The 15,187-nt window shown below is 35.6% G+C and overlaps 4 protein-coding genes across 5 annotated transcripts; 3 read left to right on the forward strand and 1 right to left on the reverse strand.

The window, feature by feature from the left end:
• LOC104758977 (probable nicotianamine synthase 4) lies at nucleotides 7–1,287 on the forward strand. Its single transcript, XM_010481949.1, has one exon. The coding sequence runs from the start codon at nucleotides 15–17 to the stop codon at nucleotides 984–986; it is 972 nt and encodes a 323-aa protein (XP_010480251.1). The 5' UTR covers nucleotides 7–14; the 3' UTR covers nucleotides 987–1,287.
• On the reverse strand, nucleotides 1,531–4,681 carry LOC104758978 (RNA polymerase II-associated protein 3). Of its 2 annotated transcripts, none has more exons than XM_010481951.1 (12): nucleotides 4,558–4,681; nucleotides 4,227–4,295; nucleotides 3,978–4,106; nucleotides 3,768–3,892; nucleotides 3,493–3,614; nucleotides 3,298–3,380; nucleotides 2,998–3,210; nucleotides 2,652–2,789; nucleotides 2,370–2,552; nucleotides 2,162–2,256; nucleotides 1,979–2,076; nucleotides 1,531–1,859 (listed from the first exon to the last, which is right to left on the reverse strand). In XM_010481951.1, exons 1-12 carry the CDS (start codon nucleotides 4,597–4,599, stop codon nucleotides 1,756–1,758), a joined length of 1,401 nt encoding a protein of 466 aa, XP_010480253.1. In that variant the 5' UTR covers nucleotides 4,600–4,681; the 3' UTR covers nucleotides 1,531–1,755. The 2 variants fall into 2 exon arrangements, with proteins under 2 accessions (XP_010480253.1, XP_010480252.1); XM_010481950.1 differs by having other exon boundaries at nucleotides 4,227–4,325.
• Nucleotides 5,095–7,752, forward strand: LOC104758979 (proteasome subunit beta type-4-like). The gene is made up of 7 exons (XM_010481953.2): nucleotides 5,095–5,192; nucleotides 5,309–5,373; nucleotides 5,472–5,548; nucleotides 6,631–6,760; nucleotides 6,850–7,009; nucleotides 7,096–7,281; nucleotides 7,406–7,752. The coding sequence occupies exons 1-7, from the start codon at nucleotides 5,187–5,189 to the stop codon at nucleotides 7,517–7,519; spliced, it is 738 nt and encodes a 245-aa protein (XP_010480255.1). The 5' UTR covers nucleotides 5,095–5,186; the 3' UTR covers nucleotides 7,520–7,752.
• LOC104758980 lies at nucleotides 11,760–14,879 on the forward strand. The gene is made up of 8 exons (XM_010481954.1): nucleotides 11,760–11,904; nucleotides 12,201–12,393; nucleotides 12,663–13,004; nucleotides 13,152–13,734; nucleotides 13,952–14,052; nucleotides 14,129–14,218; nucleotides 14,346–14,473; nucleotides 14,587–14,879. Exons 2-8 carry the CDS (start codon nucleotides 12,253–12,255, stop codon nucleotides 14,705–14,707), a joined length of 1,506 nt encoding a protein of 501 aa, XP_010480256.1. The 5' UTR covers nucleotides 11,760–11,904; nucleotides 12,201–12,252; the 3' UTR covers nucleotides 14,708–14,879.

Below are 15,187 nucleotides of genomic sequence, written 5' to 3' on the forward strand. Positions count from 1 at the left end.
CACATAGTGTCGACATGGGTTACTGCCAAGACGACCAGCTAGTGAACACGATCTGCGATCTGTACGAAAAGATCTCGAAGCTCGAGACCCTGAAGCCTTGTGAAGATGTCGACACTCTCTTCAAGCAGCTCGTGTCCACATGCATACCACCAAACCCTAACATCGACGTCACCAAGATGTCCGAAAGCATCCAAGAGATGAGATCAAACCTCATCAAAATTTGTGGAGAAGCTGAAGGTTACTTGGAGCATCACTTCTCTTCAATCTTAACTTCTTTTGAAGACAACCCACTTCACCATTTGAATCTATTTCCTTACTACAACAACTATCTCAAATTAAGCAAGCTCGAGTTCGATCTCCTCGATCAGAACCTTAACGGATCTGTTCCAAAGACTGTAGCCTTCATTGGCTCTGGTCCTCTCCCTCTTACTTCCATTGTTCTTGCCTCTTTCCATCTCAAAGACTCGATCTTTCACAACTTCGACATCGATGCATCAGCGAACTCGGTTGCAGCTCGTTTGGTTTCGTCTGATCCCGATCTCTCTCAACGTATGTTCTTTCATACCGTTGACGTAATGGATGTGACCGAGAGCTTGAAGGGCTTCGACGTTGTGTTCTTGGCTGCTCTTGTCGGGATGGATAAAAAGGAGAAAGTTAAAGTCATCGAGCATCTTGAGAAACACATGTCTCCTGGTGCTTTGCTCATGTTGAGAAGCGCTCATGGACCTAGAGCATTTCTCTATCCTATCGTCGAACCTTGTGATCTGCAAGGTTTCCAAGTTTTATCTGTTTACCACCCGACCGATGAAGTTATCAACTCCATTGTTATCTCAAGGAAGCTCGGTGGAGATGGTATTAATAATGGTGTTGTTCATGATCACATAGATCAAGCTTCGGATCTCGCGTGTAACTGTTCCAAGATCCACGTGATTATGAACAAGAAGAACATTATCGAGGAGTTCGCAGGCGAAGAACAACTTACTTAAAAAATAGCTGCTTGATTAAAGTTTTCTTGATCTATCTTATGATGTGCCTTTTTAAAATTACGAAAAATGTTGGCTGTTTTTGCTACAGTCTTGATCTTGTCTTTATCTTCTTCTTTTGTTCTGTTTCTTAGCATCTGATTTGAAATTGACAATGACCACTTCTTTTTTGGTTGTGGATTCTGTGATGTCTATTGCAATTTGCAAAGGGTGGTCAATCAGATTCTGTTAGACAGAACCGATTATTCTTGTCGGAAATAAAACAAAGATATGAACATAATAAAGTGTCCCATTATTACGATAACGATACGATTGGTTGGAAGTTTTTGCTTTCGGCTCTGTTCAAAGAGCAGACTTTGTAAGATTACATCCTAAAGTAGAAAAAGATCTAATTCCTCAGAACATGATTCTTGTGCTGCTCATGTCGTCTATGAAAATAGAAGAGCATTGTTTCTATTCTAAGTTCCAATTGTCGCAATTTAGATTCAGAATCTTAAACCTATTTTAAAGGAAACTCTCCAACATGCAAACAACACACATTGGGAAATGAAAAATGGCAATAGCTTTGAATAATTGAAGAGTTTAACCTGAACAAGATGTCAAGATCCCGGTTTTTATATTCTACGATTCACCGGTAAATATATGAACAAAACCAGAACCGGTATCTTTTTGGACCGCAAACAAAAAACTGGTTAATGATCATTGAAAAATGCTTACTGGGTGTGCAAAATCTTTCACCATGTACGCTGCTTAAAAGATCCATCTCCCTAGGTTACTGTTTGAGGCAGTATCTCGACCTCAGTTTGTCTAAGACCTCTGAATACTCCACTGGAGTTGCTTTATGGCAAAAAACATCCTCCCATATCTTCAGAAGCTCTGCTCCAAAAGAAATCAAATATCACAAATATTATGATGCAAGGTCATTTACACAACATGTATATGCTCTGATTATATTAAAGATCGTTGACATGACATGAAGCAGATAAAGGGAGTACCGTTTTTCTCGGTTGAGGTAAGGCACATGACGAGCATGTTGAATCTAGGAACCTTTGTTAGGTTCTCAATGTATTTGACAGCCAAATCCATGTCTTCACTGCAACATTCAGAAAACCATAAGCACCTTTTTTTTAACAGACTTTCTAGTGAGGCCAAAATATACAAATGTTCAGCTTACTCACGCGAAAAATGAGGCTACACATTTTATTATGTCAACTAGCACCGGAGAAGTCAAGGCGTTCTTGAAAACCTGAGGTAAAGAGCTCGGAGACATGACCTAATACATTTACAAACATGATGGGTGACACTGTTATTCAGGAATTCGATAAATAAGTTTTGGCAGGTGGTACTTAACTCCATCCACTAAGAAAGAGGAATGTGCTAACAAACCTTCAACAGTTGGGTTTGTAGGGCACGGTCGCCAGAAAAACTCCGCCAAGAGTTCTCAAATTCGTAAGCAGATTTTGGGGCTTTAATGTTTTTAGAAACTTCAGTCATTGCAAGTGACGCTGCATGAGCAGCAAGCTCGTGTACTGATGGTTTTAGTTCCAGCTTTTTGGAAACCTTGTTTCCCTGTAAAATTAGAGTAGGGACAAGTTTTGTAGCATCAGACTGGATTTTGTTGTATCACGTCAACCTTTTTATAACAACACTCAGATCACCAATACTTACCAGTGCAGAAGGCTGAGTACCATTTCTGTCAGAAGACTTCGCCTCCTTTTCATAACTTGGGCTTCTAGGCGTCAATTTTTTGCTGTCTAGATTTTCCGTGAGAGCTGCAATTTTCTTCGTACCTTCTTTTCTTTTCTCCTGAGATGCCACACAAGAATAAAAGTTTGGATGACAAGTACCATGAGACAAGCTCTCGAAAATTCCATCTGGGCTAATTAGAGATAAAGATTCAATGTGATAATAATATCAGACAAACTTTACTAGTATAACAAATTCTACACGACCTTTTTTAGATGTGCATTTTTGAACTTAGGATATATCAAACAGAATAAACTTTGGAATATACCTCAGGTTGTACATTTTCAATGAGCTTCTTTCCCGAACTTTCCTTGCTACCTGGAAAAGGCTGAACCATATCCCTGTTCGTTTTGGCCCCTAGAGTCACCGGCTTCATAGTCATTTCTGCATTTGACATTTTTGTTTTCTTATCCAAACCTGATTTTTTGAGTAAGTCTTGTGCAGTGCTTTGCATTGCTCCACTGGCTTTCTCAATGATTTCCTGCTCCGAATTCAAAAAGTTAACCGTTTGCGAAGCATAGAAAGTTTATCTGGCAAATATACAGAAAACAACGTATGAAAATATTACTTTCTCGAGCAAAGATTTGATGTTGGCATATTGCTTCTTAAGTTCCTCGCTCTCAGGCTCCAATCTTAAAGCAAACTCCGCATCTGCAAGTAATTTTAATCACCTTACATATCCAGCAACATGTAATAAAGAAATTGTATGTATCTCAAGAGAACAGATTGAATGAATATATGGGTCTGGCCGTCTGGGTGATACCTTCTTTGGCCTCTTTAATCATTCCAAGTTCTTTTCTAGCTGTCGCTCGGCGTGAGTATGCTTTTATATATCGATCATCCAGATTTAAGGCTTCTGTGCAGTCTACCTCAGCCTCTCGATATCTAACGTAAGAAACATTTTACAAAGATCAGAAAAAATAGCTTAGAGATTATCTGCTGATGGAAGACAAGACAAACAAGCCTCACACTCATGAAAGACAAGACAAACAAGCCTCACACTCATGGAAACCAATAAAAAAGACAATGAGCTATAACCTTTTGATTTTTAGGTAAGCCATCGCGCGATTTGCATAAGCCACAGCATTAGGTGATAAAGCAATGCTCCGAGAGTAACAATCAATCGCCTCATTAAATTTCTTCTGCTTGAAAAATTCATTCCCCTGTATTGAAGAGTAAGATCCATTAAGTATACATCACCAAGAGGATCTCACATGATAAAAGCATAGCTTGAAGACAATTAAGTACCTGCTCCTTCTCTGAATTAGCATCCAATGGACTTTCTCCGATCAAACTACTCGACAAATCACTAATAGAACCATGATTCTTAACAAAGTCATACTCCCCTGAACCACCTGGTCTAAATATCTCATTACTCTGAAAGTTCCAAAACAAAAAAAACCTTATAAGGATGCAATCAAACTTATAAAATGGGAGTAACTTCTGAATTTTTTTTAATTCCAAGGTATACACATTCAAAAGAAGTAAAGAACGAACCGGATTCAACGAATTAGAAGGTCTCTGCTTCATCTTCTTGTCTTTATCCTTCAATGAAAGTTCCCAATCCTGCAAGTCATTCAAAAATCCCTGGAAATCCTGTAAACCAAAAAAAAAAATCGAATCCAAATCTACTTCATTCATAATCTATACACATAAACAAGTATACTACAATTCGTTCTATTAATAATCTAGATAACGAAGTGGAACTAAGAAGCGCGAATCGTTTCCATTTTTATTTTTTTTTTGTTTCTTCTCAATCCTTAGTAAACAGCGACCTTAGGTAGAGGCGATTCATGAAACGAAGATGAATTGAGTTAAAATTGGTTACCTGAGTTTGATCTCGGCCGTGTTTGTTCGGTGACCTAGCCATACTGAGAGATATTCTCCGGCGAGAAAACAGTCGACGAGAATGAGCAAAGACGATTCTAGAAGGTGAAGAAGACTCAAGAGAGAGAGTTGAAGTTTGAATATTACTGGACTTGGGCTTATTTGATAGTTGAGTTTATTCGGGTCGGGTCATGTATAAACCCGCATTATTTCGGGTCGGGTCAACTCATTATATAAACCGATAAAATTGATTTTAGAGTGGGTAACCAATAATATTGATATTTGTGATTGAGTCAGGTCAATAACCGGTTTAAACCGATAACATTGATATTTGTGTGAAACAAGACAGGTCCATAACCGGGTTAAACCGATAAACTTGATATTTGTGTGAGATCGAGTCAGGTCAAGAACCGGTTTAAACCGATAAAATTGATATTTGTGTGAGATCAATAGATCAATAACCAGGTTTAACCAGTAAACACCGGGTTAGAACCGGTTCAGTTTGTTTCTTGAGCAAAAGGAAATCGCAGAAGTCTTTTTAGTGAGAGGTAAACAAAAACGAAAAAAACATCAGATCTTGAAGAAGAAGAACCTAAAAATCTCAGAAGCTTACTACGAATTTTCGAGAAGATGACTGTAAGTATTCAGATCAATCTGTAAACTTTAATGTTTTTATTCACTGTGTATGCTTCTGATTCTTCTGGGTTTGATTTATTTGTTCCTGATTTTGATTTTGTTCTTCGTCTGAGTAGTTTACTATTCCGATTGAGAACGGAGATGCTGGGAAGGTCGCAGAAGCTGAATCACAAAGAACGCTGTAAAAAATTCTCTTTCTCTTATGCTTATTATGTAGGGTTTTCGATTTTAGGATTCGATTTTGGATTTTTAGGGTTTATGTTGTGAAATTTTGGTTAGGTACCCATATGTTACTGGAACTTCAATTGTTGCAATCAAGTACAAAGATGGGGTTTTGATGGCTTCTGACATGGGAGGTATGTTTCTTATTCCAAGTTTCAGCTCTTTCGTTGTTGCATTTCACTGTTTTACGGGTAATTTGTACTTGTACTTCCATGCTCATTAGGTTAAGTAATTGAATTTAGTCTTGGATTCATGTTTTCTTAGGAGTTTGCGCAAGTTTACTTGCAATCTATGTTTAGATTTATGAGCTTGATTGCTTGCAGCGTTTGCTTTGCGTCACTTGTGTTTGTTTTAGGTAAATCTGTTTCTTTTTGGTGAGAGATCACAGCACGGTATTGAAATACATCATGGGTATTGATCAGCATGAATTCTGAATGATGTTTAGAATCTTATTATTGACATTGATTTTGTTTTCGTAGTAGATAGTCCCATGTATGCTCTTTTGTATACATTCATGGTCTGTTAAGCATTCAGGTTGTTTGGAGTGGTAGCTTCATCCACATGGTTCCTTTTAATTTTATTTATTTAGTGTCTTTTATGCCTCATTTGTAGTATGGTTAGTATCTTTTGTTGCAGTTCTTTAGCTGTTACTTTAATACACATGATCTGTTTGAGATATTCAGACATGATGATGAAAGTGAGATACAACGTTTCTGGTCAACTTGGTTGGTTGCATCTTTTTCGGGTCTGCAATTGCTTTCATGATAAGAATATGTATTTGTGGCTAAAACAAAGACATGCAATTGCTTTTTTGCTGTTTATTGGTCTGCTTTCTTGTGACAGTTTAGTTTTCTCATGCGTTTGTTTGCCTACCTACATATTCGTTCCAATATATACACCGGCTGTTCCTGCTCTCTGTTATCTTAATATTTAGGGTGGGCTATAAGTTGAGGATTATTTCATTGATTTGAGTGCACAAGTTTGAATGAACAAGAAAATATAGTTGATAAGTTTTGACTGCTTCTAGTCCCTTGTGTACATTAGCGAGATAGTTTAACACCAACTCACTATATGCAAAAGAACTATCAGATGTCTGTATGGTTAGTGATGCTGATGATCTCTGTGTGTACTTGGTTTCCTGGAATTTTTTCATCTGAGAGTAAATGATGATACTTTTGTAGCTTCAACTCACCTTCAAACTTTTGCGAATCTGTAGGTTCATATGGATCCACCTTAAGATACAAGAACATTGAGAGGATGAAGGCTATTGGCAAGCATTCTCTTCTTGGTGCCAGTGGAGAAATCAGTGACTTTCAGGAGATTCTCCGTTATCTTGATGAGCTCACGTAAGAATCTGTTTGTTTCAATTTTTCTCTTTTAAAAAAAAAAAATATTTCCTTCTTGTTATGCCTCACGACCCCTCGTTTTTACACAGCCTGAACGATAACATGTGGGATGATGGTAATTCTTTGGGACCAAAAGAGATTCACAACTATCTGACCCGTGTGATGTATAACCGTCGGAACAAGTTTAACCCTCTGTGGAACACTCTCGTCCTTGGAGGCGTCAAAAACGGGAAAAGTTACCTTGGAATGGTATGCGTCAGACTTTTCATTCACATATATATAATAATCTTCTTTTGAATGTAGCTAATGATTTGGTTTTGTTTGATTCTCTCTAGGTTTCAATGATTGGTGTTAGTTTTGAGGATGATCATGTTGCCACTGGCTTTGGAAACCATCTCGCGAGGCCAATTCTTCGTGATGAGTGGCATGCGGACCTGAGCTTTGAAGATGGTGTCAAGCTCCTTGAGAAATGTATGCGTGTGCTTCTTTACCGTGACAGATCTGCTATTAACAAGCTTCAGGTTTGTCTTTGATAACAAGTTTTTTGCCCGTTATCTTATCTCATGAACAAGAATAACCTCACATTTAGTTTGGTTGGAGTTCTTCATCTGGATTGTAATAACGGTAAACATGAAAAATGTGCAGATAGCAAAGATCACAGAAGAAGGCGTGACGGTTTCTCAGCCATACTCATTGAAGACATTCTGGGAATACTCATCGTTCCACAACCCAACCGCCAGTGCTGAAGGCTCCTGGTAAGAAGCGAGAAGCAACCACATTCTCTGGAGTTCTTTGGAGTAAGCTTTTAAAATTTATGTGATGTTGTTAAACGCTTGTACTGTAGTTGGTTTCTTCATGACATTCCAGAGTTCAGATCAATGAGGATTTATATAAAGTTCTGGATATCTTTGGATTTGACGTTGTTTTCATATCTTTGGATTTGGTCCGGACCGGGCGTGAAAACATTAGTAAAACTAGTTTATCTTTTTTTCTCTGTAAATGAAAAAAAAAAATGAAGTTCTAAATTTAAAATCGTTTTTAACCTATAGGAGATCTTTGTTTTATCATGAACAATTTTTTACTTTTAACTTTTTTGCCTTCAAAGTTTTCTCTATTCTTCCTATTCCAGTTTCAACAGTCGTTGCTTTTTTTTTTTTTTCAATCAACCGGAGGCTTTCATAGCTCCGGCCACCATCGATTCGACTAGGAATGATCTTTATTGTTTTAAATCTTTGGTGGTTTGTTCCTCATTCGGCCAGTTTGAGCTGTTGACATTCGTCGGATTTGGATATGGAAATGTTTCGGCTACGGTATTTCCAGCCATAACTCATCTCTGTAATTGAATTCAGTGTATCTTGTTGACAATTGTTTTTTTTTTCTTTCTATTTTCGTCGAGTTTTAGCTTGAAATCGGATTTGCTTTGCTTAACAAGAGCTTCCTCTTGTTCAGGCTGGAGATTTATATGGCCTATTCTTGATTTGTCCACAATTAGTTATATGTTTGGTGTTTCGGTTAGGCGGCTTTTAAAGTTTATACAAATGACTAACTCCCATATGTAGGCGATATCAGAATGATTAGCTTTTTCCGACCTATTTAGATGAAGTAGAGAAGAGCAACAAGGAGTTCTCTCATTTTGATTTCTTTATAATTCTTCGTAGTACCAATTTCAAAGCGGATAAATTAGTACGAAATATTCATGTTTTACTGCATTTTGTATTGTATGTAAATAATGTTTCTCCGGTTTTGTTAGCTCACCCTTTTACTTTAAGAAATTGTTGACAGAAAAAAAAAAAGATAACATGTGTTTATTATATTTTTTTTTTACTTTTCCAATTTAACTAAATTAATACTGTTTTTTTCTAAAGACAACATTGTAATACTCTTTTCTCATTTTGTATTCATATCTTTCACACAATTTCATAAAATTTATTAATCTTCTATTGTAACCTGCCCTCTCATTATTTTATTAATCAAAATTGTTTTAGTACAATACATGTTTTATTATTATATAATTTCATTTTTCCAGATTTAGTTAAATAATTAGTGGTTTCCTTTAAAGCTAGCTTTGTAGTAGGGAAAGATAAAACAGTTTTGATTAATAGAATAATGAGAGAGTAGGTTACAATAGAAGATTATTAATTTTTAACTAAATTAATATTTTATATTATTTTTTTATATAGAACGGGTCGGATCATTTCAAAATAAATGGTTCCATCCTTCAACTTATATATTCTCTCTAGTCAAATAGCGTAACTAAAACTCATATGAAACTAACTATAAGAAGAAGTTGAATATCCTTTCCTAATTTTAATTTTAAGTATGATTTAGAAAGAAAAAAAAAATCTTGGGTGAAATTTTATAGTTACATTAAAAATTTAAGAATTATTTAGATTAAAATACTAATAGCTAAGTTCTTATCTAAATACATTTTCAAAAATTAATTTTCACTATTACTAAATGTAAACTAATTTCAAATGATAATAATTAATTTATTTTTCATACAAAGAATATTAATTTTCTGAAAAATTTTACAAGGATTTTCTATTATATAAATAACTAAAGATTCAAGTTACCATTTTTACAACTTTATTTTCCATCTAAAAAAGCGGATTAATCCTACAGCGTAAAAAATAATATGCAATATAACATATTGCCATCACCATTAAGTTTGTAAAGTTTTGATAATCATATATCAAATCAAAGCTTTGGCAATGAGGAAGCTAAAGATTTTAACAATATAATGTATGTAACCACTAAAACGTATAAAACATATGTATGAGAGTTATATTGCATAATATATTTGACTTAGGGTATGGTTCATCTACATTTTTCGGAGATAGGTCGTAATATTAAAAAAAAGTGATTTTGATGTTTTTTTGCAGAAAATAAATTTATACTTGCGAATAAATTTATTAAGATGCCAAAAAATAAAAACAAATAAACTAGTAAAAGATCATACACATATGACATTAATACTTGCGATTTTTTTGGATTAATTATTAATTCATTCAAAGATTTAAAATTTACCAAAAAAAATTAAAGACCAAACAAATTGGCTATTAAATTTCTATATAAAAAATGTTTCCCAAAATTGGCTCATTTGAGTCAAGCAATTAAAGTCGATGACCAGAAAAAAAATATAAGACCAAACAAATCCTTTTTTGAAACGTTGTCTACTTTACAAAAACCAATTGAGCTCTTGTTACAATACAAATAAGAATAATCAAAAAATGGATCGTGGAAAGAGGGTGATGCACCATACAGTCGATTTCAATCTAAACGTTGAACCACCACCAGAGGGAGATGAAGAGTGTACGATGGTGAACACAATTACAATTCTTGAGGTTGAAGTCGATGATCCAGATATGGAACCACCACAGAATACAGAAGGAAAGTGCCAGATGGCGAAAAAAATTCCGATTTTCGAGCTTGAATCCATACTAAGTGATATGATGCGCCTAACTTCGAGAAAACAAAAAAGGCGTTTCAAGGTGATAATAGTCAATTTAAAAATATATCATAGTATATATATATTTTTTTTGTTTTGTCTAAAATTACCAAACAAAAATCTTTAAGACCCTGAAAATATAATCCAAGCTAGGTATAAAAAGGGTTCATAAAAATCTAGGAATAGGTTCAAAATGGTTTTGGTTTAAACATAAAAAAAGTTTGGATTTTTTAAATAAAATTTTTAGTATATATATTTGAAAGCAAAAAAGCTGGGTTTGTGTTGTTTTAGGGTATTTTCTTTAATTATAGTTTGTCTACAAATCATTAATAAAATTTATGTGAATTTAGGTGTTGAAGAAGAAGCTGATACAATACATTAAAGAAAACGACATGCCTATTGAAACCAGAGAACTGGAGATAATCGAAGAACCACACTTGTTGTGTGAAATCATAATATTTTTGAAAGAATTGATAACTATGGATCTGTAGGTTTTCTCATCTTAATCGGCCTTCTCAAATGATAAGAAGAAGGAGTAATACACTATAATGGAGATCATGATCATTTATCATTATAATGGATCATATTTTAACAATTTGTCGTTTGCTTGTTTTTTCAAAATTTTAATGAATAATTTCAGATTTAATGGATTATATAAAATCATTTTGTGATATTGTCCATTGGATTTTGATAATCAGTATAAGCAGTTTTAGTAAGGAATGGGTACCCTACAATAATTGGAGCGGAGAAATCTATCTCTATAGCGAACCGTTTTTTATTTATCATTCATAAATTATGTAAACAGAAAAAAAATTGAAAGAAATCTGTTGTAAACCAACTATAAACCAATTTTACATAAAAAATAAACTTATTCTCATCAGTGCAGAAGCTAAGAATGGATAGGACCTGAGAGTCCTACTCAAGGTAAGATCTTTATGGGGGTGAAAGTCCTCCTCTCTAGACTTATACAAAGCTCTCTTTAATATAACTCTTTATTATCAATTCAATAAGTGTCCATACATCTGAGAGTTTGATCCCCTTTTATAAGGGATAATCATATCTAAAAACTAAGGGAAGAAATAAACATCAAATATTCTAATTCTAATCCTAAAAGTAAAGAGTATATCTTCTTCTAACATAAAATAGAAAACTAACATAAATACTCATTGAAAGCTACGTAAAGACCACATAAAACCCGTAACTTGTTGGGCAAGAAACACAACACCAAGGCCTAACAATAATGAATAATATGCTGCATCATTCACGATGGTTTGTTGTTCATCCTAAAAATAGAGAGGTTTAATCCATTAATTGTTCATTCGTTTTTTCCGCAACATCAATCTAGAGCTTCAATATAAGTATTATTGGACCACCAAAAATAAAAACAAACATATTCCCCCCCTATTGGAAAATAAAAACTAAAGACACACATTACGTTTGTGGAGGGAGACTGCATTGTCTTAATGGGCCGATTTATACAAAGAAACGAAATACAAGGCCCAGTAGATAGATATACCTGTTTAGCAACTAAGTTATTAGTCTAACCTACGCCCTTTGTTTCTCTGGCTTCTTCTTCTTCACAGAAGAGAGAGTGAAGACGGTGAAGTTCATCTTCTTCTTCGTCAACTCCAATAAACCATAAACCCTAATTCCAGCGTACCTTTGCTCAAAATTCGATCCTTTGAATCTAAATCAGGTAAATTTTTGTTTAATCGACCTCTTAATTCAAGTAATTAGCTTTTTGTCTTTGTTGTGAATCTAAATCAAGATCCTTGAATTACCTCAGACTCTAAACCATGACCCTGAAAACGAATTGTGAATTGGATTCTAAAAGTCTCTTCCAAATTGATTATTGTGTTTCCTCTACAGGCTTGCTTAAGTTGATAACAAATGGGAATCTGTATTTAGCTGTGTATTTCTAAGCTATAAGCTCTTTGTTGCTGTGGATGTTCTGATTTCATGATCTGATGCTGATGAGTAATATATATTCAGGGACGTCTTCAAGTATGTGGAGCTTTGATTTTTGAGTCAAGCAAAAACAATTATGGAAAGTCTTGGAGGTATAGGGTTCAGTAATACTAGCAGTGCAACAAAGAAGAAGAGAAGCACAACGTTGCGCCGGCCTTGGAATGAACGACAGTTACAGGATGCTTCGTCGTTGCCATCCACACCAATCCCTGACAGTGTAAGAAACCACCAACATATAAATCTTTGCAATGTAAACATAATTCTTATTGTACAATATTACCTCTTTTACTTGTGTGAGAATAGTTTTCGTGGTAGGTATAGTATTCATACTTCTTTAGTATTTCTGTAGAGCACTTTTACTCTGCGGCCGTAAAAGTTTCTGCCTATAGATGTATGTCTAAATCAATGACACTTGAGATCATTGTGTACTAATATATGAGTTAGTTGTGTTAACTGATGTGTAAGATTTTGGCTTTGTGTTGGTAGAATGAGAATAAGATAGAAGAGATAGAAGCAGTGGAGTCAGATGAAGGTTCTACGAATGGTTCGTTCCAAGGAAGTAACCTAGTGAGGCAAGGTGGAGCTCACAGCACTGCATCAACTGAAGGGTTTCTTGTCCCTTGTAAAAGGAAACACTCAATTGACACAACAGAACATCGAGCGGGTTTTGATGAGAATACCATCAAGAAGGTTAAGCTAAAACTCGGTGGTTCGTCAAGAACTGTAAATGTAGTTTCTGCTTCTGATGGTGCTTCTGATATTGGATTGTGTTCGACAAAGTCTTCTCATGCACCAGATGATGCCTTGGCAATTAGTCAGACCAACCAGGTACTAAGTCCTTTCTCAAATGCTGAAATATATGTCTCAATTTCTCACTGGAGTCTGTGCTAGTAACTGCCTGAGATGTTCAGTGTTTCTGATGAAATTTGTCTCCTACAGTTGTATTTGGTTATTGTTTTGCTTCTTTACTCACAGGAAATTTCAAACGAGCGATCCACTAAACTAAGAGAGAGACCGCTGGACACCGCAAGCAAATCAGATTCATGTAATGATACCCAAGATAGGAAAACAAAAACGAATCCGATCCGTAAAAGCAACCGGATTTCTAAGAGGCGTGTTTTGGATGAGGGACTCGATAGTCTTGATGATGATGACGAGGAAATTCAGTTTCTCAAAAGGATGAAAATGGCTAAAGTTGTGGCTGTGGAAGATGATGACGATGAAGAAAGGAGCAGAAAACATAAAAAGCTTTCCAAGGTAATGAAACAAAATGTAGAACTCCCACGTGGTGTAGGAGCATCAGAGAAGTCAGGTAAGAAGGATAAAACGGGAAAAGCATTTGACGACGCTGATTATGTCAAGGACGATGACGATGAGGAAGAAGAGGTTGTATCAGATGTTGAGCCAGGAAATAAGAGCTCGAGAACTAGAAGAAGAGTAGCTGAAGAAGGTCAGAGTGAAGTTAAGACAGAAATGACTGTGACTACTCGTAGACGTTCTGGACATAGTGGAAACCTTATTGAGTTTCCTTGTGGCTTACCTCCAGCTCCACCTAGAAGTAAGCTTGATGAATATCTGACTTGCTCGTTTTAAAACAATCCCTATGAATTTTTTAATGGCATACTTGCTGTGGCGCTTGGATTAGATTGTTGACACAATCGCAGGGCCTACTCTGGTTGTCACATTAGTTCAGAGACTTATACTGTTGCTCAACATATATTCTTATCAAATTGTTCTCGGACATAAAGTTGTTTGCTTGTTTTGTTTGTTTATAGAGCGAAAAGAAAATGGATTAGAGGTTGATCAGCAAATAAAGAAAGCTGAGGCTGCTCGGAGACGTAAACTGCAAGTCGAAAAGGCAGCTAGAGAGTCAGAGGTTTGGTCCTATTTTAGTTTTTTCAGTTGAATGGTTAAATCGAGCAAGCTTAGATAATATCTTTCGCTTCGGGTAGGCTGAGGCAATCAGGAAGATTCTGGGCCAAGACTCTAGCAGGAAAAAGAAGGAAGATAAGATAAAGAAACGCCAAGAAGAGAAGGCCAAGGTATAAACTGCAATTGTACTTTCGAAAGGTCATTCGCATTGTCCATTCTGTTGAATGAAACTATGAGCATCCCATATGAGTTCTTGTCTAATAATCTCATGATTGTTTGAAATCTTTTGTAATGCAGGAGAAGGCTGCAGACACGATTGCCCGTAGATCAGACACAGTAAAGTGGGTGATGGGTCCTTCAGGAACAATCGTAACATTCCCAGAAGAACTTGGATTGCCAACTATATTCAGCTCTACACCTCACAGGTACGATTAGAAGTACAGCTATGAATTTGATGCAAGGACTCATTACCTCATTGAGATTTACGCAATGCCGTTTAAACGAAATTTAACTTGGTTCAACCTTGCAAATGATACAGTTATCCTCCACCGCGGGAGAAATGTGCTGGTCCAGAATGTACAAAACCATACAAATACAGAGATTCAGAGACAAATCTACCATTGTGCAGCCTCCGATGCTACAAAGCGATCAAAGGCTAAATGATGGATATATATATATATATATATATATTGTGAATCATGCTCGTATAAACCGTTTGTTGTAAATAATAATAAGAAAGCACTATAGGAATAAGAATCGAATGTTTTGTTGTTAAATAAGAATTGAATGTCTATAAAACATAGATATATGTTTATTTCCTTGGGGAACAAATTTATTTCTTAATTTATTTACAAATTTATTTCTTGAATCCAATAAGTTGTTTGCTCAATCTATGTTCCAGTCGAGGTTTTAATTAAAAATCCTCGCCAATAGTTGTCTCATTCATATTGACCGTAAAAGTAAAGTGGTAATGCACAGTTTGCTACAAGTAATGGCCAGACAAGTCGTTTCAAGACAAGTGCCTTGGAAACGCCAGATTCTAGTAGATGCCCTGGAACTTTGTGATGTTCCAGAAAATGCAACTGTAAGTTTTCTATCTGATGGGTTTTGCATTACCATGATTATACGTTGTTGTTTAA

The sequence above is a fragment of the Camelina sativa genome, chromosome 17 (assembly GCF_000633955.1).
Source record: "Camelina sativa cultivar DH55 chromosome 17, Cs, whole genome shotgun sequence".
In the NCBI taxonomy this organism is placed as follows: Eukaryota; Viridiplantae; Streptophyta; class Magnoliopsida; order Brassicales; family Brassicaceae; genus Camelina; species Camelina sativa.

Coding starts and splice junctions, on each gene's coding strand:
- LOC104758977 (XM_010481949.1), top strand. CDS start 15: ATGGGTTACTGCCAAGACGACCAGCTAGTGAACACGATCTGCGATCTG.
- LOC104758980 (XM_010481954.1), top strand. CDS start 12,253: ATGGAAAGTCTTGGAGGTATAGGGTTCAGTAATACTAGCAGTGCAACA. Junction 14,053..14,128: donor AGGCAGCTAGAGAGTCAGAG/GTTTGGTCCTAT, acceptor CGCTTCGGGTAG/GCTGAGGCAATCAGGAAGAT. Junction 14,474..14,586: donor TTCAGCTCTACACCTCACAG/GTACGATTAGAA, acceptor CAAATGATACAG/TTATCCTCCACCGCGGGAGA.
- LOC104758978 (XM_010481950.1), bottom strand. CDS start 4,599: ATGGCTAGGTCACCGAACAAACACGGCCGAGATCAAACTCAG. Junction 3,893..3,977: donor CTAATTCAGAGAAGGAGCAG/GTACTTAATTGT, acceptor TCTTCAATACAG/GGGAATGAATTTTTCAAGCA. Junction 2,553..2,651: donor GTACTCAGCCTTCTGCACTG/GTAAGTATTGGT, acceptor CTAATTTTACAG/GGAAACAAGGTTTCCAAAAA.
- LOC104758979 (XM_010481953.2), top strand. Junction 5,549..6,630: donor GATGGCTTCTGACATGGGAG/GTATGTTTCTTA, acceptor GCGAATCTGTAG/GTTCATATGGATCCACCTTA. Junction 7,010..7,095: donor GGAAAAGTTACCTTGGAATG/GTATGCGTCAGA, acceptor GATTCTCTCTAG/GTTTCAATGATTGGTGTTAG.